Here is a 23584-nt window from a genome sequence, read left to right as displayed (position 1 = left end):
GGTGGTTATTTACACATTGATATACTTCAAGGGAATGGGAGTGTGAAATAACACTCCTACAGTGATCAATAAACATAGTAGTATAATTTAATGGCGCTTTTTTGGCTGGACCTGAAGAAAGGCTGAGAAAAAGTATCCAGAATACAGAACTGACCCAAAGTAATTACTTCTTTTTGTTTGTTTGTTTTTTGGCTGAAAAAATCTTGAAAAAATATTTGATATGGAATTAAATACACATTTCCTTAGCTTGAATTAATTAGTCAAATATACACTATCTACCACAAAATATCATAGAACCTAATATCACTGATGTGCTCAGCACTCACTGGAGCTCTTTAGGGTGTTACTATACGCTTTGTGCATATGCAGTGTATACCTTTTTTAAATTGGGATATGTGTGTATATGTATACTGTATTTTTATGTGTATGTGTTTGTGAGTGTGCTCTGCTGTGCATACTTTTTATCAGTAAAGCTCTTTGAATTTAATGAAAAACAAGTGAATATATAAATAAATAGGAACTTTTAATCACAATAACACAGAATTAGTTTTCATTACATCATAGTTAACCTTCAACGCCTTTAACGGTGATGTAGTCAAGGCTAAATAAAAATGAATGGATGCAAATTAATGAATTGATTTGACTGTTAAGCATTTAAGGTTTTCATTTAATTCATGTTAATGTTGTCCAGAGCCTAGAAACCTTCACAAAAACTTTCAGTTCCTCTCCAGTGTATTTCAATCATCTTTCCACAGCAAGGCAACTTCCTTAAACTCTCAGCAGTCTTTGGTGTGAGCTGAAAGTCAGTTTGTCAGTAATGCATAGCAGACTATAGGACACTGCCTTTCACATCATTTGATACCATGACTGAACTCTGGTCTCAGCTGTCTGTTGAAAACCAGGTCCCTGCTGGACTCCAGCTGCTGCTTCAAAACACATGTGGGTATGGACTCATGCGTCATGTAACTGGTTTCATTTTCTCTGATAATAAGCTGAGGTGCTTATTGGTGACCGCTTATTGTTACGGATGATTCATCCAGCACAGATAGTTGAAGTTAATCAGACATAATCAACTCCCATTTTTACTAACTCTCCTGTGTAGACTAATGTCTGAATGTTAAAGTGAGTGATTACAACAGTTGTGCTGTGGCTACTTACAGCATTTGGAATGTCTGATCATCAATGTTTGCAGTCTTTTTCGTTGTCTGGTTAAATGTCCTGCGATCGACTGGCGACCGGTCCAGGGTGTACCCCGCCTCTCGCCCGCTGACAGCTGGGATAGGCTCCAGCGCCCCCGCAACCCCGAAAGGGATAGGGGGTGCAGAAAATGGATGGATGGATGGATGGATGGATGGATGGATGGATGGATGGATGGATGGATGGATGGATGGATGGATGGATGGATGGTTAAATGTCGTGCTTTGTGGTGCATGTGAAACAGTGTCCACCTCAGGGTGCAAGACAAATTTCTGAAAACTATTCTGATAATAACGTTAAATCAAACTAAATGTAATCCATTATCATGATTAATTTAAAGACAAACTTAATGAATGATAAACTTTTTTTTGTTAACTTAACAATTAAAAACAGTGTTACTGCCATCGGAGGTGTAAATCCTGTCCGGATATTTTTCCCAGAAGTGTGTGTCCTTGACATTTCTCTCAGGGAAATCTGTCCAGCAGGCACAGGTGGAATGCCAAGACCTCCTCCAGGGTGGCAGGAGGAGCCAAAACACAGCCTGTACGGAAAATAAAACACAAAGAACACTGCAGTAACATATATACAGGATGTACAGACATGCCTGTGCTTCAAGCAGCAGTGACTGACTATAACTGTTGTCAGTGTTCAACAGGCATTACACACTGATCCTCAGGCAGGAGAGTATCCTGTGTCAGCGACATTCCCTCAGAGGACAAACTCATTGTGCACAAACATAATGAAATAGTTAATAAACATGATAATACCTTTCATTGTAAAGCAGCTCTAAATACAGGCGATTAATGCACAATATAGCCTCACCATGAAAAAATAAATAAAATAAATACAGGGTACTGTGGTGCTTTGGAAAACTTGAGTGTTTTCTTGTGTGTTGTGGAGAGACGTGGGGCTTTGCTTCCTGTGTTTCCATTTTTAGCAGAGACATGGTTCTCCAGGTGGCTGGGAGTGAGTTCCAACAGAGGTAGGCCTCACCACTCGTTGCCTGATTGTTAAGTGTATGTTTAGTTTTGTTTCTCTCATGTCATTTACCAGTGCCCGATCTCCTGTGTCTTTCTTTTTTTGCTCGGTCGGTTCTCCTGCACCAATCTCCAGCTTGTCCGTCTCTACCACCACGTGCCCTCAACGCAAGTATTCATACAACTTGAGCTCTGTCCACTCCAGCATATCCCTGAACAGCTCTCCACCTCAGTACCTCATGCCTCACCAACCATTCCCAGGACTTCACAGCTACTAGTTTCCTGGAGCCTCCTTTCATTATCCATTCAATAAATTCCTATTCTACCCTTGCTCCCTGTCTGCCTGTTTGCTAGTGAGCCCAAATCTTTCTGAAATGTAACAGAACAATCTGGGCTCTATTTTCGACTCCGCCGCCGCGCCGCCGGCACAGTATTTTCAAGCGGCGCAGGCAGGCGCATGGCGCACTTGGTATTTTGGTAAACCAAGGTGTACAGAGGTGCGCCAGGATGGGCGTTACAGTGCAGTAGGGGGGAGGTGTTGGCCTAATGAGCATTTCGGTCTGCGCCGGCGGCGTAAAAGTGCGCTGAAAGCTCGCCACCTCAGACCTGGTCAACTCTGTGCCACAGCGGCTCAAGTGGATTTTCGTAAACCGGCGGAGTTGTGCGCTCACGTCACCAACACCTCATAGTCAGGTTTCCACAGTGTCTGGCATTTCACTGCGATCAATAATTAGCAACAGTGACAATTCAATGCAACTCTCTGAGTCAGCACATACAGTCAGACCTAAATTTATATATTTTGATCAGCATCTCATCTGACGACATCGCAAGCACGTTCGGCACGCGTAATGTTCACTCACCCTGACCGAATGTACACAGGTGAAACAGGGATGCGAACTAATCGGTTAACGTCGCTGTGCCAACTAGAAACAGCCGTGGCATCCTACAGAGCATATATACTGCATCTATCTCAGAGCACTCGAGAGACAGAGAGAGACAGACACATGAAAAAACATAAGTGATGATCGTTGTCCACTATTACCCATGTCATTTCATTCCAAATACAAATGTAATCATAGTAATGCTTAACGTTATCTTACTGATCTCTGGGGATTTTAATCATGCCTCTCTGTCCTCCACTCTGACCAAATTCATCCAGTATGTCACATGTGCCACCAGAGACAATAAAACACTGGACATATTCTATGCCAAAACCAAGGAGGCATACGAATCATCACCCCTCCCTCCTCTGGGAAGAGCTGATCACAACCTGGTTCATCTCCTGCCTGTATACAAGCCCCTTGTTAACAGGCAACCAGCTGTGTCACGCACAGTGAAGAGGTCGTCTGACAAGGCTGAAGAGGCTCTGAAGGACTGCTTCGGTACAACCGTGTAGGCTATATTCAGTGACTCTCATGAAGAGGACATTGACAGTTTGACAGACAGCATCATGGACTACATAAACTTCTGTGTCGAGAGCACTGTACCCAGCATGACTGTACGGTGTCACTCTAACAACAAACCCTGGATTAATCCTGACATTAAGGCTCTTTTAAAGGAGAAGAAGAGGGCCTTCAAGTCAGGAAACAAAGAGGAGCTGAAAACTGTTCTGAGGGAGCTCAGAAGGAAAATCAGGGAGGGGAGGGACAAATACAGGAGGAGAATGGAGGAACAGCTGCAGGAGAACAACACCAGAGGAGTCTGGAGAGGCCTGAAAACCATTTCAGGCCACCAGAAGCCAAACTCCCAGGCAGCCGGGGATTCAAAGTGGGCAGATGAGCTGAACAGCTACTTCTGCAGGTTTGAGGAAGCATCTGCCCCTCCCCCAGCTGTACCAGCCCTGCAGCAGCCCTCCTTTGTTCTGCCAGCACTCTGCCCAAGGACTGGCCTCTGCAGTGTGGGGGCCCCCCAGGGAACGGTGCTGGCACCATTCCTCTTCACCCTTTATACAGCGGACTTTTCCCGCCTGTCACCCACCTGCCACCTGCAGAAGTTCTCTGATGACTCTGCTATTGTCGGCCTCATCACAGATGGGGACGATAGGTCATACAGAGGACTTATTCAGGATTTTGTGGACTGGTGTCAGCAGAACCACCTGCTGATCAATGCGGATAAAACCAAGGAGTTGGTTGTGTGATTTCCGCACTCGCCCGCACTCTCCCCCATCACCAGTGAGCATCCAGGGAAGGGACATTGAGATGGTCACATCTTATAAGTACCTGGGTGTTCATCTGAACAACAAACTAGACTGGACTCATAACACCACTGCACTTTATAAAAAAGGACAGAGCAGACTCTTCCTGCTCAGGAGGCTGAGGTCTTTTGGGGTGCAGGGGGCACTCCTGAAGACCTTCTATGACTCTGTTGTGGCCTCTGCCTTGTTCTATGGTGTAGTCTGCTGGGGGAGCAGCATCACAGCAGCTGACAGGAAGAGGCTGGACAAACTCATCAGAATGGCCAGCTCTGTCCTGGGATGCCCTCTGGAACAGGTGGAGGAGGTGGGGGAAAGGAGGATGACAGCCAAGCTGTCCTCCATGACAGACAATGACTCCCACCCCCTCCAACACACACTCACTGCACTGAGGAGCTCCATCAGTGACAGGATGCTACATCCAAAGTGTGTGAAGGAGCGGTATCGCAGGTCCTTCCTTCCTGCAGCCATCAGACTTTACAATAGAAACTGCTCCAAGTAGGCGGTACAATAATCTGCATAACATTCTGTGCAATAACTGAACTGAACAATTTTTTGGAAAACAGTCTGTGCAATAACCTGGGCAATAATCTGTGCAATATTTCAGTACATAAAAGCCTGTAATCTGTGCAATATTTTTTCTGGAAACTGTGCAATATTTTAGGTTTGTAAATACTATTCCCGGTACACCCTTTTGTATATACTTTGTGTTAACTGCATGCACTTTGTCTTTTAATATTCTATTCTGTTATTGATGCTGCTGTGAAATTCGAAATTTCCCCTCGAGGGACGAATAAAGGAATATTGAATTGAATTACCAGTCCTGTCCTCTCTGAAGATGCAGCGTCCCTGCAGCTTTACCATGTTGTCTGGGATGCTGTTGTTAAGCCAACTTTCACTGAAAATCATGACGTTGCAGCCCATAAACATCCTCTGTGTTGTGATCCGAAGTCGTAGTTTGTCCATTTTGTTTGCCAAACAACAACAAACAACAACAGGCCGATACTGGGTAGTGGTAGTCAGTGTGGGGTTAGCCGTAGCTTAGTCTGTAGACCTCCACGCTTCCCTCTCCTTTGTTTACAGTCTCGCCACCGCCACTGGTCGCTCCCGGTCTGCGTAGCTGAGTCGCTCGATCTCCTGGCAATCTCTTGGGGGAGCTGAAGTTTATCAAATACACTGCTTGCGCATCGGAATTTTAAATATAAAAGTTGCTGTTTGCTGTGGGAAGTGTTTGCAAAGCTGTAATGAGAGAACAGGTTTAAAACCAGTAGGAAAATAACAACTATGACTATCGCAAATTCTGGTGAGGCGCTTTCCCGTCTCTCAACAATCTAACCTTCTCTAGCTTCATCATACTTGCTCACTCAATCCTTATGATTAAATCTTCCACCATACAGGCCTATATCAGTGGTACAAACTTCCTTGTTAAATTATCAGTGGGAGCTCCTTGCCCACCCTTATCCCACTCTCACATGAGCATGTCTATCCGAGGTCTCTGCAAGACTAAGCTGCACTCTAATCCAAAACATTTTCCTCTCACCTCCGACCTTCTGGCCCGCTGCATAGTCACCCTGAAAAGGTACTAGAAACCATGTTCTTACTTGCTTTCTTCAGCTTCCTACGCAATTCCGAATTCACTCTAGACTACCCACCATCCTGGCACACAGCCGTCTCCGATATTTCCATCCTCTTTTTTCTGTCATCTTGTCTCAAGCCAGTCACTTCTTTCGATTAAATTAATTTCCCATCCATCCCATCTACGATCACATAGGCTGAATACTAGCCAATCAAGCTTCACCCCAAGATCCTTCATTAATCTCAGAAATGGGCCACATAGCCACATGCTTGATGATTTCACTATCACTTCCACTTAATCTTATTCTGACCCAGAATTCAAACCAAACTGTACTCAGGTCACTCATTTCATACTGGTGTCTCCTCTACTGCTTTTCAGCAGGGAATTCCTGACCATCATCATCATAAAATTCTCAGCCGTTGGTCTTCACCTTCATACCTTGCGTATATCCATAACGATCTGAGAGACATCAGAAACACCTATGTGCAGCTCTCATATCGAAGTTCCTTTGGGGCTTAATTAGAACCCAAGGACATCAGAAGAGACAGCTTCCCCACCCTGAGTCTCTACCTTCCCAAATTTCCTCTCATCACCAAACAAGCAGCCAACACCGATCTAACATCGCATCCCATTTATCCAAGACCCAGAGTCCACCTTCCATTCTTTCGTCCTCCTCCTCCCTTCCCCTTTCATCCTCTTTAACCTCTCCCCTCATCCTACCATCCCTCGTCCCTTCATCCTCAACCCCCATCCTCATTCTTTCATCCCTCCTTTCACCTCCACATATCAGTGCATCTTTCTTCATTATTCCTGCTCTCCTTCATCCAAAGACATATTAAATGATTGTAAATCTGTCTCTTTGCGGCATGGTCTTTGTTAGTGAAACTGGTAGAGTACAGTCCCATCAATGCGTTCATATGAATTATAGGTCAGAATAAGTGTGCTGTCACATTCCACTAATTGTATATATTTATATGTTGTGTTTTATACTAGCACTTATTTGAATGCACTTTTATATTACTACATATTTTTAGCACTTATGTTTTGCTAACCCCCCTTGTTTTATGTTTACCCTCTTAAATTCAATCCCAGCACTTATTTTTATTAAACTGTATAAAGCTTAGAGGAATATACAGTTTTGGAATACCCTACCTATATCAATGGTGGGATGTATTAACGGCATTAAAATGGTGGTCTTGCCAAGGTTTCTCTATATATTTCAAACTATCCTAGTATGCATCCCTCAGACATACTTTAGAAAGCTGGATTCAATTATATCATCGTTTATTTGGTCTGGTAAAATACCAAGGATTTCGAAAAAAAACATCTTATTAAAAGCCGGCTCGAGGGAGGTTTTGGCCTCCCTCAATTTAAGTTCTATTATTTAGCTGCACACTTGAATATTTTTTCGTTCTGGTTTCGGTGTTTACCAGACAATAACCTGGAGGAGATGCCTGCATGGTTACAAATTGAATACCTCTGCTGTCAGGGCACCTCTTTACCAGCACTTATTAATAGCCCAGTAAAGATTAAGAAACATTTATATAACAGTAACCCAATAGTTAATAATTCTATAAAGATCTGGAAGCAGGTAGTAACAACTTTGAAAGCACCTAAAGTATACTTGGACTCTCCTATTTGCTATAACCATGCATTCAAACCTGCACTGGATGATGTAGTCTTTTCAAACTGGAGAGAGAAAGGTATCCTCACTCTCAGAAATATTTATATTGAGGGTCACCTGGCCTCTTTTCAACAGTTACAACAGGCATTTCAGCTTCCAGCTAGCCATTTTTTCCGTTTCCTACAGTTGAGACATTTTTGGAGAGCTCACATTCCACAATATGAACACAAACCTCAGCATGTGACATTGGACAGTCTCTCTCAAATTAAACCATATACAAGAGGTGCAATACAGTGTATCTAAATTTTACAGAATCTTGCAGAATGTGAATAGCATCTCAGATGAGATGTGGGAGAATTGTATTAAGAACATCCACGATAGCTCAATTAATGCAAGACACAATTTAATACAGTTCAAGTTAGTACATAGATTACATTATTCTCCCTCCAGATTGCAGAAAATATTTCCACAGATATCGTCCCAATGTATTAAGTGTCATTGTGAAGAGGGTACACTATCTCACCAGTTTTTATTATGTCATAAGATACAATCATTCTGGGGCTCTGTATTTGATTTTTTCACTAAGGTCTTTAAACACCCATGCAAACCAGCTCCTTTCACCATATTATTTGTGGTGGCCAATCCCGATGAGGTGAAAAGTAGTCACGAGGCTAGAGCTCTCTCCCTATCTACATTATTAGCCAGGACGCTAATTCTACAGTCCTGGAAATCCAAAAGTTCTCCGACATTTGATATGTGGTTGAGAGAGCTGGGTACCGTCTTGCACTTGGAAAGAATCAGGTACATGATGTCTGCTAAAGAGGATACCTTTTTCAAAATCTGGCAACCCGTTCTTGACTTAATGTCTTAAGGTTGTTTGATGACGATCCTGATGCTGTGTCATTATTTATGTATTCTATACTTTATTTCATGTCATAATATCTGTCAAAGTTCTGTACTGTTCTATGTATCACCACCAACAGTTGTTAATATGTTTTCTTTGCTATGAAAATATGAAAAAAAAAAAAAAAAACTGTATAAAGCTTGCTCCTTTTAAGTAATGATGACAGCCCCAGATGGTACAGCAGAGACCCTGGAGAGATGGGGTATTTTGATAAATATACAAGTTCTCACTACCGGCCTGCACCATTGTCCAATCCACCTTGGACTTTTAGCCAGTCTTTTTTAAGGTTTTTTTTTTTTTAAGGATTGCTTTTAAAGACGTGGTTAAGGATCCCTTGATCTTAAACAAAAGGGTTTTAATATCCACTGGATCCCCACAGCCCCCGAGAGCCCGTGCCCCTTGCAGTGCTCTTCCAAGAACACTGCATCTTTACCTAAACCTACAATCCATCATCCATTCATCCCTCCATCCCTTCACCCAGTGGTGTTTCTAGGGTCTCTTGGGCTCCAAGCAAGAAATTCCTGGGGCCCCCAGTCCACCTGTGCACGCCGCAAAATATATATCTATTTTTTGCACAATTTTCAGGACATTTGAGATGAATACTGAAAAAATAGATTAGTGGTTCTCAAAGTGAGGTCCAGGGACCAACAGAGGTCCCTGAAAGCCCAGGCCTATCAATAATCTTTGTAAATAATCTGACACCAACAAAAATATTTTAAATGTGAACTTTCCTTTATTCCAAAAGTTTAAGGGCAGGCATATGATTATGTGTGTACACAGCAATGATCCTGAGGAGAGATAAGAAATTGGCCGGGGGGCTCCAAGCATCTGCTTGGCTTGCCTGTCCGCAAGCCCCATTCCTGCCTTCATCCTTCCATCCCTCAAGTCTCTTCCTCCATCTCTTCATCCCCTCAGCCTTTCATCCCTTCACCCCTCAACCCTCATTCTTTCATCCCCACATACTAGTGCATCTTTCTTCATCATCATCCCTGCTCTCTTTCAATCGAAGACTGAATGAATGAATGACTTCTCATCACTACCAGCTAATTTAAATTTTCTACAGACTGCCCCCTGAGGGGAGTGTAGGGAATGGCCAGGGAACAGCGGTTATGCTTCCTGTCAGTATCAACGAGTTTCATGCAAAAATATATAAACGGTAGGTCAGAGGTAGAGACAGGTAAAATATGGGAGAATCTTGGGAAAAACAAGAGGGTTGACTGGTCTCTGCTGGACACAGCCCTGTTGTTCCCCACCCAAATGCCCACAGACAGGCCTGGTGGACATCTGCACTCTACTGAATGCACTCTTCTGGTCCCTCGTTATTAATATGAAAAGAGAATTCCTATCTTCAGTAATGCAAATATTTGCCAACTGCAGTGCGAGACTTTTCATTGCTTGGCCAGCAAAGCTTCTGAGTTAACAATATGTCAGAGGACTTGAAATCAGAATGTCAGAGTGATTAACGGTGTTAACGAAATGGCTCCTCACTCTGACTATAAGGCTGCATCTTCGTCAGGCCGTTGCTGACAAATGTGTGATTTAAAGGGTCAACTCCACAAGTCATGGCTGTCTTTGAAGAGCTCTGTCCTCTGAACTGTATTTATGTTCTCGCACCCCTCTGTGTGCTTGTTTTTGTTCTTTCTTGAGTGAATCATCCTCTCCAGCGACAGTCTCGTCAAAATCAATGTAGATCTCCCCGTGGGTCCTCACAGACCACTCCGCTCTTCCCCCTCGTTCTGCCATTGCCCTTAAGACTTGTCAGAGACTCGCTTCGCCGATGGGGCGTGGCGGCATAGACTTTGGTATTTTCGTGCACTGCACTGCCGGCGCATCTACTCCCCCTTCTCATCTCAGTCCCACCCAGCGGCGCAACTCGGAAGGAGGGAGGGGAGAAGGTGTGAAGTGGGTTTGACACAGCTGAGTCCAATCCTCACCAATCACACCAGCTCCTCGCCTCACCTTTAAAGTGAAAGTGTCTGACGCCCAAACTTCTCCCAGGAGGAGGCTGACATTCTGGTCTGGGAGATCCAGGCTCACAGTGGGCATATCTATGGCCTCGCAAAATTTATTTCAGTACTGTCTATCTATTCAGTGTGGAAAGTTATTGATCGTTAGCTGTTTTTTGAACTGATGTAACCGCAAATACTCACTTGATGACAAAGCTGGGCGACGAGGCACTCCTTCCTCTTCCGTGCGCTCAGCTGCTCTCCCAGTTGACACGGCACATGCAGTTCAGCCTCTCTCCGTCTTAAGTCCCTTAATGTGTCCTCCATGAGTTCATAGTGACATCCACGTCGTACAGCCATGTTGTGTAAAACGCAACATGCCACAAAGAATGCACCCACACTCTGAGGGCTGTATGTTAATGAACCACCTGTCCGGTCCAGATATCTAAAACGCATTTTGAGAACCCCAAATGTGCGTTCGATGACTGACTGAGCACTGCTGAAAACACTGTTAAAACCATGCTGCCGTCTTGTTGAAGGTGTGATATATGGCGTCATCAACCACGTTTTCAGTGGATAGCCGTTATCACCTAGCAGCCACCCATCCAGAGGGGTGTCCCCCTGAAAGACTTTTAGGGATGCTAGAATTTGCCAGGATGAACGAGTCATGTCGTGAGCCAGGGAAAGTGGCATACACGTTTGTCACCAGGCAATTTGAGTCACAGATCACCAGACATCCCTGTTTCACCTGTGTACATTCGGTCAGGTTGAGTGACCATTACGCGTGCCGAACGCGCTTGCGATGTGGTCAGATGAGATACTGATCAAAATATATAAATTTAGGTCTGACTGTATGTGCTGACTTGGATTGAATCGTGGCTGTTGCTAATTATTGACACTGTGAAAACCTGCCTGTGAGGTATTGGTGACGTGAGCGCACGACTCCACCGGTTTATGAAAATCCACATGCCCAGCTGTGCGCCGTTGGCACACAGAGTTGACCAGGTCTGGGATGGCGAGCTTTCAACGCACTTTTACGCCGCTGGCATGGACCGAAATTGACCAAAAATCCAAATCTGCCGGCTGGTTATGCCAACACCTCCCCCTCTGTGCGCCTCGGTTTACCAAAATACCAAGTGCACTGTGCGCCTGCCTGCGCTGCACGAAAATACCACTGCGCGAGGTGTGCGAGGTCCACGCCGGCGGCAGAATTTAAAATAGAGCCCTTAGTCATTAAAATCAGCTCCACCTTTACCAGGACAAAAGTAGTATAAATTTTTAGCGTCAGCAAAAGGAGCTATGTGAACATAGGGCTGAAGACTACAACTTTGTAGACCTCTGCAGCTGGTTCTCGTCTCTGCTGCAGGTTGGTGGCTCAGGGCTGCATTAGCCACTACGAGCATAAGCATCCAATCTCAAACCAAACTAACCAGAAAAAAAAACATATCTCTGATTCTGCTGCATCGATTGTGATTACTATTTGTAAACTGTCCACCATGAGGTCAGCAATGTTATGAGAGTGTAGTGCTGGCAATAGTACACAAGAAATCAACATCCTTTATACATGCACTATGCAAGGCAACTTTAAAAACTTTAAAATACGATTGCCAGTTAAACTTCACATACACAGAAAAAATGTTTTTAGTGATAGTTTTTGTTTGTTTGTTTGTTTGTTTGTTTGTTTTCTGAGGTGTTCCTGAGCTGATTTACCATCGTCTATGATTAGTTTTATTTTTATTCCTGCTGCATTTTGGGAGAATAGTGTCCCTCAGCAGCACACTTAAAAATCACACATTTTATTCATTTTTCAAATGTGAACACGCCACACACTCACAGCCTGATCAGAATTAATATGCAGCATTTGGGCACAGCTTTGGTTTATATTCCTTCCACCATAAAAACAAAACTGAAAGACAGCTGAAACATTGTGCAGATGATGAGTGAATGAAGTTTATTGAAATTTAAAAGGCTCCAGGTCTTCAGTTCTGCAGCATAGCCTGAAAGATAAAAAAGTAAGAAATACTGGAAAGGCAGGTAAAATTAAAAATAAACAATAATAAACAAATAAACAGATTGGCTTCACAGGTCAAATGAGGAGAGACTAAACCTTCATTCTGAGGTGCTGTATAGTTCCTGTTTTAATATTACTAAGACATTGTTATTGCACCTTTGCATGTTCTTTGTGGCAGATGAAGGATTGCAGCCATGATATTAGATACTGTATACTAGTCCTTCCAAACACAAGGACCAGCCTTCAGAAAGTTTGAGGACACACCAAAAATACAAGTCTCGTAAATATTCAAATTACTTTTCTTTATGATAATTTCTTTATTTTATGATCTGTTTAATTATATTTTCTACATTATGTAGAAAATATAATTAAACAGATCATGCTAATACTTCCACAAACTAAAACTCTGATGGGAAAATTTTACATCTGAATATTAAAACTTAAATGTCTGAAATGGGCCTGCACGATATCCAACATTTTAAACACAAAACAACAATCTAATCTGTTTATAATGTATAATGAGATTGAAATATGAATGATTAATGGATGATCTGATCTGTTTGTCACATGCAGCTGTGTCTTTTCTCTGACAGAAACTCACATCAGCAATCCAGTCAGTGAAGGAAGAGGTGCGGGTGAACACCGTGGGCTTCTTGATGGTATTGCATCGTAGGCCAGAGCCAAAGCTGGTAATCCCCTGCACGTACCATTTGCCATCAGCACCCTTGCAGTTCAGAGGGCCTCCTGAATCTCCCTGTAGAGACACAGACAGAGGACAGGTGAAGGCAACAGATGGATACAGGGTGAACCTGCTGTTCTTATGGTGTTGTGATGACCAGATGAGGGGAGTGGTACATACAAAGCAGCCAGAGCGAATGTCACCACCAGCACAGACCATTGTGATCTTCACACTGCTGCCCCACCAGTCTCTGCGGGTGCAGATGTTATGGACAACCACAGGGAGGAGAGCCTGCTGGAGCTTCGGGGCACCGGGACCATGAGCTGCAAGAAGGGCATGAAAATTGTAATCCTGAAACATCATCATTTAGTGTTTGGAGGGTCACTCTGTGCACCACTATGTTAGTTCAGAAAAGAAATGCTCCTTTTAGAGCCCCTGACTTCTCCATAGCTCTGCAGTTAAAGTAACATTGTACTGATGAGACAAAAGGGAATCAGGACATTCATTGTTCTTGTTATTGTTAAAGCTATATTTATTCAAATTTCATGTAACTCTCTGCAAAAGAAAAAAAAAAGATTAAAGCATATGACACACTGTAATATAACACCTCTAGAAAACAACCAGTATATTAAATAAAGAAACATAAGTGTAAGAAATCTGTGCAGTGAAAAGATAAATGTAACCTTTTGTAATAACAGCTGCTTTAGAGACAAATATGTTTTATTTGAATGCATGAATGTTGAATGAATCTTTTTTGGAGAATCTCCTTAATAAATGTTAGGATGTTTGAACTCTATACTAACATACTTTTGTTATACTGAACCCAAATGTGGCCTTTTACCTTTCTATTTAAATTCAGAACAAACTGACATTAAACTGGTGGAGTACAGTCCCATCAATGAGTTTATAATGTCTTATAGGTCAGAATAAGTGTGCCGTCACATTTCAGACACTTACTGGAGATTCTTCCCCAGCCAGTGACGTAGCAGGGGTCGTTGTGAGGAGGGATCTCTCCGCTCTGTGGCACACAGGAGGGCTGCACCTTGTCGTTCAGATCAGCAGGTGAAGCCAGTTTGATCATCGCAATGTCATTACTGAGCAACAAGAAAATGGTGTTAAAACATAAAGAAACATCTCATGGAAAAAAATTTAGTGAATGGATCTCATATTGATATTAATATTAAAAAAGAGACAAGACATGTTAGGGTCAAACTGTGTGCTAGCATGAATTAAAAGCATTTGCAATAATAGATGTTACTTATTCTGCAGCCTCAGATCTTCAGGCAGGAAGTTCCAGAGCTGAGGAGCCCTGACCACACAAACCAGGTCACCTTTAGTCCTGAACCTGGACTTCTGAACAGCCAGCAGAGTCCTGTCTGAGGATCTGAGGCTCATAGCTCAAAGGTGAGCAGCATTTCAGTAATATAACTGGAAGCTAAACCATTAGGTACTTTAAAGGTAATCAGTAAAATATCAGAATGACACTGACTGATTGAAAGAAAGGATAGGAAGTGGAAGAAATTGTCTTCTTCACTGGTTGTAAAAGGACACACATCTGTGTCATCTGCATGACAGTGACCAAAAAATCGATTAGTCTAAATCTGTGAAATGTCACTGTCCTGTTTCCTGCACTTGTTTTTCAATTTAACACATAAGTTAAAAACAGCTGTTTGGAGGAGTTACACACTCTTACCCACAAGTCAGGCAGTCCTCCCACTTGGGATGAACCACAATCTTCTCCACACTTCTGATCTGCTCATAGCCCTCCTCTTTGGTCAGGTCGTGTTCGCCCAGCACCACACGGTAGGTAGGTCTGATGCAAACACAGATACACACACTTTAGATTAAAGCTCCATCTGACAAGAGAATGACAGTAAACTGTAACCTACCCGATGCAGTGGGCAGCCGTCAAGACCCAGTTAGGAGTGAGCAGAGTGCCTCCACAGTTGTGAGAATACCTAGAGCCTTTGAGAAACTGCAGAGAAACCTGTGAAACACATGAGAGACAGATTTAGAGCCACACATCAGACATTAGGTAAGCATGTCATTTCATAAATAAAGCTGCTACAGCTGTGCTTTGTTTCATGTTTGTTACTCTCTTTATGAATGACTCTGTGTGTCATTTCAATGCAGTTATTTAATTCTAACTATTAACAGGGCATTGCTGAAAATAATATACAGCAGACCTGCCTATTTATCTACATTACAAACTACAATCATCTGAAACAACTGGAAATATTCAAACAGAGGCCTACTTTAAGAGATATGATTAAAGAAAAATGTGAAGTAGATGGCAAATCTTTATCACCTCATCTGTCATATGGCCTGATTATTATCAACTCACCTGCCAGGGCCAGCTGTTTGGTCGAGCCTCTTCCCCGTTCACCACACGGCTCATCAAGGGCTGATAGGAGGGTGTGCCACACCCGTAGGCTGGGCCACAGAAACAACTGAAGTTACAAAGCCTGGCTGATACTGAAAGCTTTAACACTGACTGGAACTGTTTCTCAGGGATTAGGTTGGTCTTCCTATATGCAAACTTCAGGGGGAAAAGCTCATCCTGAATGAATTATTTGCAGCAGCAGGTTGCATATTCAGAGGTATTTGAAGTGTCTGTCTGAAACCCCAATTTTGGTAGACCATTACAGTTCACGGATACTGGATTCTGGCACAAAACATTTTTTCAAGATTCAACTCACCACTGCATAAAAGTTCCAACATAACATTCAGATTTTGCCCCAACAGGGAACCAAAAACCCAGAGTAGCATAAGGAGGGCTGAGGTCACACTCAAAGACTAGACACATGATCACTTTAAAATCACTAAGATCATATTCTGAAAAGTATACTTCCCTTCATCCACTTGTTGTCCCATTTTCTAATCCAGTGCTTCCCAACCTTTTTGAGCCATAGCACATATTTTACATTAGAAAAATCACAAGGCACACCACCAAACAAAAATGCCACCAAAAGTATATTGATTGAAATATAATGAAAATCTTATCTCAATTTACTTACTCAGTGTGAAACCTGGGCCTGTTTAGTTGAACACAAAGCTAATATTCTTGCAGGAAGTGAAGAAGAAAGACACACAGGAAGATTTCACCTGATTGGTGCTCTAAGCCTCAGAGCACCAATCAGGTGAAATTGGATGATCTTCCACAGCATACCTGATGATTTCTCACGGCACATTTATGTGCCGCGGCACAGTGGTTGGGAAACACTGTTCTAATCCCTGGAGATAAGGCTGACCAACTTGTCAGGAGAGTGAGGTCATGATAAAACTCTGCGTATTAGTCTGTAAATCTTAAATCCAGTGCAGTGGCACACACAGACCGGACCGCTGTCGGTGTCACAAGTCTAACTTGGAGGTAGAGATGACCCGCGTTAAATCATGTGGATGAGACTCACCGTAGGCAGCAAACAGCAGGACAAAGGCAACTTTCATCATGGTTCCTGAGAGTAGAGTGTCTGAGAGTGTTTTACGGCTTTTATACTCTCAAAACTGAACGGTAATCAGAGATAAACTCACTAATGCACCCACACAGTCCAGTCTTTGACCTGGGAAACTCTGCTACCTGCTGCATGTGTTTCACTTGTCCTTACACAACCCCTCCAGAGCCAGAACAAAGAAATATAACTAAATAATTGATTCCAAGCCTTCTGAGAGAGAGAGAGAGCGTGTTCTGCTCGATATACTTCTTATTTATTTCTTTGAATTGAATTTAATGAAAAACAAGTGAACACATGAATAAATGAGAATCTTCAATCACATTAACACAGAATTAGTTTTAGTTACTTCATCGTTAACCGGCCTTAAAATCAACTGTGATGGAGTAAAGGCTCAATGAAAATGTAGATGCCAATTAATAAATTGATTTGGCTTTTATGCATTAAGTTTTTCATTTAATTCATGTTCATGTTTTCCAGAGTCTAGAAGGCTTCACAGAAACTACAGAAGTCCCAGCAGCTGAGTTGTTTTTAGTTCCTCTCCAGTCTATTTCAATCATCTTTCCACAGCAAGGCGACTTCCTGGAACTCTCAGCAGTCTTTGGTGTGAGCTGAAAGTCAGTTTGATCATAAGTTTGAGTGAGAGGTCCACAATGACTGCTACTTGTAAATAGTTTGCTTTTCCATACTGAACACTTCATCTTTGCTCGGTTTGGGGCTGTCTCTCTACTTCAGGATGATTCCCATTGAAAAGCTGAGTGAAGGTGGTTGTGTAGGGGGTGGTGAAGTTAACATTTGTGTGGACAGTAAGCCACACCATGAAGACATGTATGCCTGATCAGAAGTGTTTTCAAACAGAAAAGAAAGAGTCAGGGTTCAGAAGTTCACCAAGTGTGTGGGCAGCGAATTGGACACTTACCAGCTTGTATGTAAGTGAAATTGTAGCACTGATATATCTCACATCGGAGCATTTAGACAAGCCTAAAACTGCAGCTTCTTAAATGTTACATGTGGACTCATCAAGAAGACCTCCTATTGTTAAGGATGACTAAACCAGCACAAATAGTTAATCAGGCATGATCAACTCCCATTGTTACTAACTCTGCTGTGTAGACTAATGTCTGAATGTTAAAGTCAGCGGTTACAACATGCCATTAATGTGTGTAGTGTTTTTCGTTGTTTGCTGAAATGTTGTGATTTGTGGTGCATGTGAAACAGTGTCCACCTCAGGATGCAAGACAAATTTCAGAAAAATACTCACACATCGATAATAAAGTTCAATTAAACCAAATCCAATCAAACATCGTGATTAATTTAATGCTCATATACTCATTGTTTCTGCTGTACTTTAAGTTTAGATTGTTACTGATATGATGAGGATACTGTTCTGGCAATTTTGTACTAAAAAGCACAGAGTTTGTTGTCTTTCTGTGAGTTTATTGTGACGCCTGCAGACAAACTCCCTTCAGGGAGGAACTCCCTTTCAGGAAAATGTCATTGGACAGCTTACATCTTCAGTTTCAAGTCTTTTGAAGTATTAAACTTAGTTTTAATATGCAACACATACAATAATATTATGTTGTCAGGGATTGAATTAGTTCTTATCAAAGATTTAAGGTATACTTCTTTGGGGGATCAAGAAATAAATCATTCTTGTTACTGACAGTGTAGACTTTAAGTAATTAAAAGATCAACAGTTAAAGAAAGTGTTACTGCCATTGGAGGTGCAAATCCTGTCTCGCTATTTTAAGTGTGTGTCCTTGATATTTCTCACAGGAAAATCTGTCCAGCAGGGGCAGGTGGAAAGAACGAAGGCATGCCAAGACCTCCTCCGGGGGGCAGGAGGAGCCAAAACACAGTCTGTAAGGGAAAGAAATCCCACAGTGTGAGATTAGAAAAAAAAAAAAAAAACACAGAGGCACACAAGCAACATAATAAGACATATCAACAAAACTTGAAGACTTGCACATGTGGGGGGGGGGGGGGGGGTGTTGGGGAGGGGAGGTGTAGCAGCACAGACACTGGGGGGGCGTGCACGCAGCCACATTTGGACGGCTTGCAGCAACCCTCCATGCTACACTGCGACAAAGGAAGGAGAGGGGTAGGAGCCACAAAGGTGTTGAGTTGGAGGGGGTGTGCGTGTTATATGTGTCTTCGTGTGAGCGTATGTTTAAGCCCATGTACTTCATCTCCACTCAGTCCCAACCTATTGTCTCTGCCCTCTGATAACTACATACACTGATCCTCAGGCAGGAGAGCAACCTGTATCAGCGACATTCCCTCAGAGGACAGACTCATTGTGCACATACATACTGAATTAGATAATAATCATGAGAATACCTTTAATTGTACTGCAGCTCTGAATACTAGTTGTAAGTAACACAACTTCACAATGTAGCCTCACCATGAAGAAAATAAAATAAAATAGAACTAAGTCAATAGAAAATAACACACAGGCTCTTAAAGGTGCTCTTTAGTTATCGTGAAAGATTAGACCTTCGACCTTTCCAAGACTTTCCAGAATGTCCACACTTTGGAAAATATCTTGCTTTTCCTAGAATATAATGTAGGATCTGCCCTTATGTCTGTGCCTTCCTTTTTCCCCTTTTCCCGTTGTGTTATTTGTCTGTTCCTCTGTCTGTCTGTTCCCCTGTCTGTCTGAGCCTGGGCGTGGTTTTCTCCAATCCCTGCTCTTACCTGCCTGATCATCTGTCCAACTGTTCCTCATCAGACTCATTAGACCAAAGTATATAGCCTGGCTTTCTCCTCCAACGATTAACATATTGTTCTTACCCTTCCTATGTCAAACAGTTTTTTCTCTGTGTGAGTATCTCTGAGGCTTCAGAATTATTCTTGTGATTACCAAAGGCAGTGCTTTCAGCCATGTCCAGTGTCTCGCTCTGCCTCAACCCCACCAGTTGTGTTTGTTTGATTTCCGCTCCTTAAGAGTGCGCTATCAGTTTAAGGCAAGGCAAGGCAAGGCAAATTTATTTGTATTGCACAATTCATACACTAGGCAATTCAAAGTGCTTTACAGAAGCATAAAAAATACATTAAAATCATACATTTCAAAGAAAGAAAGAAAGAGAATAGAAAAATGAAATACAATTAAAGTAAAATTAAAAACAGAAGCCAGTAAAAGACAATAATTTAGCATTTAGAATGATTAAAATCATTGAGCAAATATATTTCAGTAAAAGCTGTATCAAATAATAATGTTTTCAACCCTGATTTAAATGAGCTGACACTTGGTGCAGACCTCAGGTGTGCAGGGAGAATGTTCCACAGGTGAGGAGCATAATAACTGAAAGCTGCTTCACTTTGTTTGGTTCTCATTCTGGGAACACACAATAGACCTGTCCTTGATGATCTGAGAGGTCTGGATACTTCATATGGAGTTAATAAATCTAGAATATATTTTGGTCCTATAACATTTAATGCTTTGAAGACCAACAGTAAGATTTTAAAGTCTATTCTTTGACTCACAGGAAGCCAATGTAGTGATCTGAGGACTGCTGTGATATGATCCATTTTTCTGGTGTTTGTAAGGACTCGTGCAGCAGCATTTTGAATCAGCTGTGGCTGCCTAATTGATTTTTTGTTTAGGCCAGTAAAGACTCCATTGCAATAGTCCAACCTACTGAAAATGAATGCATGAACAAGTTTTTCCATGTCTTCTTTGGACAGACATCCCTTGATTCTGGTTATATTTTTCAGGTGGTAGTAGGCTGATTTGGTAATCAGCTTTAAATGGTTGTTAAAATTCAGGTCAGAATCAATAATTACACCAAGATTTCTGGCTTTATCTGTTGTTGTCAGTGACATGGAATTAAGGTGAGCACTGATCTTTGACCTTTCATTATTGGGGCCAAATACAATCACTTCTGTCCTTCTGCATTAAGCTGAAGAAAATTCTGGCACATCCACGCATTGATTTGATGAATACACTCACTCAGTGAAAGTAAGGGACTGTAGTCATGTGATGACACAGAAATATAAAGTTGTGTATTATCTGTGTAAATATTATAAGAAATATTATGATGCTCCATCAATCAATCTGAGCTAGGGGCGACATGTAGATATTGAAAAGAAGTGGTCCGAGTATGGACCCTTGTGGCACCCCACACATCATCTTTTTTTGTTCAGACACATGCTCATCAATTGACACAAAGTAGTCTCTATCTTGTAAATATGATTTGAACCCGTGTAGTACAGTGCCAGTAAGTCCCACCCACTTTTCCAGTCTATCAAGAAGTATGTCATGATCAATCGTATCAAAGGCAGCACTGAGATCTAATAATACTAAGACTGAGGTTTTGGAAGCATCATTATTCAGATGTATGTCATTTAAAACTTTGATAAGTACAGTCTCAGTGCTGTGGTGTGGACAAAATCTAGACTGAAATGCATTAAAAAGATTGTCCTGCATCATGAAAGCATGCGTTTGTTGAAAAACAACCCTTTCAATAATTTTTCCTAGAAAGGGAAGATTTGATATTGGCCTGTAGTTACTTATTACTGAAGCATCCAGATTAGTCTTTTTCAGGAGAGGTTTTATTACTGCAGTTTTCAAGGCCTGGGGAAACTGACCAGAATGAAGAGAATTATTTATTATCTGCAACACATCTGGAGTTATGCAATTAAAAACATTTTTAAAAAAGTTTGTTGGCAGAGTATCAAGGCAGCATGTTGTGGATTTTAACTGTGATACAGTTTTCAGCCTTGTGTGATCTAGAAGGTTGAAATGTGCTAGACTAACTGGAGAACAAGAAGGCACAGATGGACTTATCATTTTGCCTGAGCTGGAATTGCACACTGTTTGTCTTATCCTTGAAATTTTATCTGTGAAAAAGGCTGCAAAATCATTGCAGGACTTGTTGGACAGCAGCTCAGGAGGGACTGATGCTGTGGGGTTTGTCAGTCTATCCACAACAGAAAACAAAGTTGCGGGCATTATTACAGTTTCTGTTGATAATCTCTGAGAAGAATGCTTGCCTTGCCTTCTTTAGTTCATGGTTATAGGTGTGGAGACTGTTTTTGTAAATCTCATCATAAACCTGGAGTTTGGTTTTTCGACACCTGCGCTCTGCCTGTCTGCAGACTCTTTTCTGGACTTTGACCAGTGTGGTGTTTCTCCAAGGTGTCTTTTTCCTTCCTGTCAAAACTTTGGTCTTAATCGGGCAATGGAGTCAATAATAGTCATAACTTTGGAGCTGAAATCATTTACAAGGTCATCAGTTGACGCTGAGGGCAGTGTTGGTGATGGTATAAAAGACGGAGTGAAGACTGCACAGGTGTTATCATTAATATAACGCTTTTTGATTACCTCTGTTCCACTTTTGTTAAGAATAGCAGGTGTGGCCATTTTAAATGACACACAGTAATGATCAGAAAGAGCAACATCCGTGACCACAACCTCAGAGATATTAAGCCCTTTGGAGATAACGAAATCTAATATATGCCCTTTATTATGTGTTGAATGTGTTACATTCTGTTCTTTAGCACATCCATCTTTGAGATTATCAACATGAATGGTGAAGTCACCCACTAACACAACACAGTCAAAATCAATACAAACAACAGACAGTAGATTGGCAAACTCATTGGAAACTTTGCATTGTATTTTGGGGGCTTGCAGATGGTTACGAAGACTGATCGACAGGAAGACTTTGATTGAATGGCAACATATTCAAAAGATTCAAACTGACCATAAGAGACAGGAAAGCACAACACTTTTGTGTTTCTGCTGTACATTCTTCCCACATCTTTAATAGCAGAATCACCAACAACCAGAGTTTTAGGACCAGTCAGTAGCTTTCCTTGTAGCTTTCTAGGTTCTGACTTCCTGTCAGGCCTTACCCTTCTCTGTGAGTCCGAGAAGTTATCCAGGTTTTCAGTTGGAGATCCAGGGTCCTGCAGTAGTGGAGCAAACCGATTTTGTAACTGCACACTTGCTGGTTTGGGAGCTTTGTTGCTCATCTTCCCTTTAGCTTTTGAACAGGGCTGTGTCTTACTCTGCATAGGTGCTGAGGAGGATGATAACGCAGGCCAGCCTGTCGCATCACAGATCTCTGGGCGCTGGGTTCGACCTGTTGGACGTCTCCCCATATCAGCTGATTTACTCTTGGGCTTTGCTCCGAGAGCATCCCAGGGAGAACTAATACTGGCAGATTTATTACCCGGTACACAGCCCTTTAGTTTCAAGGGAGCTGTATCAGAGCTAATTAGTTGGATGTTAGCATTCTCCAGTCCACTGTTTTGAGTCAGTGGCAAAGTGCTGTCAGTCCGTTCACTTCTGCGTTTATTTCCAGACGTTGAACTTTAGTTTCCAACACTGCAACCTGCTGCAGAAGTTTGTAGAGGTCATCTGTGGAGAAAGGAGGCATCTTGGTGCTAGTTAGCTTTAGCTGCCAGCAGGTTTTTTCTTTTGGTAGGCCGAAGCAGGCTTTTTCTGTCAGTAGGCCAGTGCAGAGTGTATCCATGAAATATCAGAGGTCGCAAGGGTCATCCACAAATTTTAAATATTTGTCCATAAAATATGTCTTTCAATGTCCAATTCAGCCAAAAATTAAAACTTTCAAATTTAAGGAAAATTAAAATAAATACAGAAAACAAGATGGGAAATCACGAGCCCAGACAGAAACCAGCTACCAGAGAAGGAGGAGCCTAAAGGCCCATTTATACCCTCCGTAAATAACGGATACGAACCCTTTTGTCCGTTTCCGGAGGCTGTTTCATCCGTCAGTTTGTCCGTCGGCTCTGAGCTTAGCCATCCGGAGCTCTCCGGACGAAACCACTCGAAATCACCGGAAGTTGTGGGGGCAGTGTAGAGTCAAAATGAGTCAAACTAAAAACCGACGAAGAAGAGAACCGGCTCTACGTAAAAAAAAAAAAGATTCGTCTAATCTTTTTTTCCTATTTCTCAGTACCATCATTATAATAACCTCCTCTACTGATGCCATTACTGATGCCGGTATATGCTGACAGAAGCGTTGACAAGGCATCGGCTGCCATGACAACAGCTCTGTAA

At 42.2% G+C, this 23584-nt stretch overlaps 1 protein-coding gene across 1 annotated transcript; it reads right to left on the bottom strand.

The window, feature by feature from the left end:
* Window positions 1-1661: 1661 nt before the first annotated feature.
* On the bottom strand, window positions 1662-16555 carry LOC139330158 (chymotrypsin-like elastase family member 3B). Its single transcript, XM_070960902.1, has 8 exons — window positions 16516-16555; window positions 15450-15538; window positions 14995-15092; window positions 14799-14918; window positions 14063-14199; window positions 13286-13428; window positions 13018-13180; window positions 1662-1738 (listed from the first exon to the last, which is right to left on the bottom strand). Exons 1-8 carry the CDS (start codon window positions 16553-16555, stop codon window positions 1662-1664), a joined length of 867 nt encoding a protein of 288 aa, XP_070817003.1.
* Window positions 16556-23584: the final 7029 nt, after the last annotated feature.

This window comes from Chaetodon trifascialis, chromosome 4 (genome assembly GCF_039877785.1).
Source record: "Chaetodon trifascialis isolate fChaTrf1 chromosome 4, fChaTrf1.hap1, whole genome shotgun sequence".
NCBI classification, from domain to species: domain Eukaryota; kingdom Metazoa; phylum Chordata; class Actinopteri; order Chaetodontiformes; family Chaetodontidae; genus Chaetodon; species Chaetodon trifascialis.
Note: the sequence above shows the minus strand (reverse complement) of the source record. Positions and strands in the feature narration are given on the sequence as shown.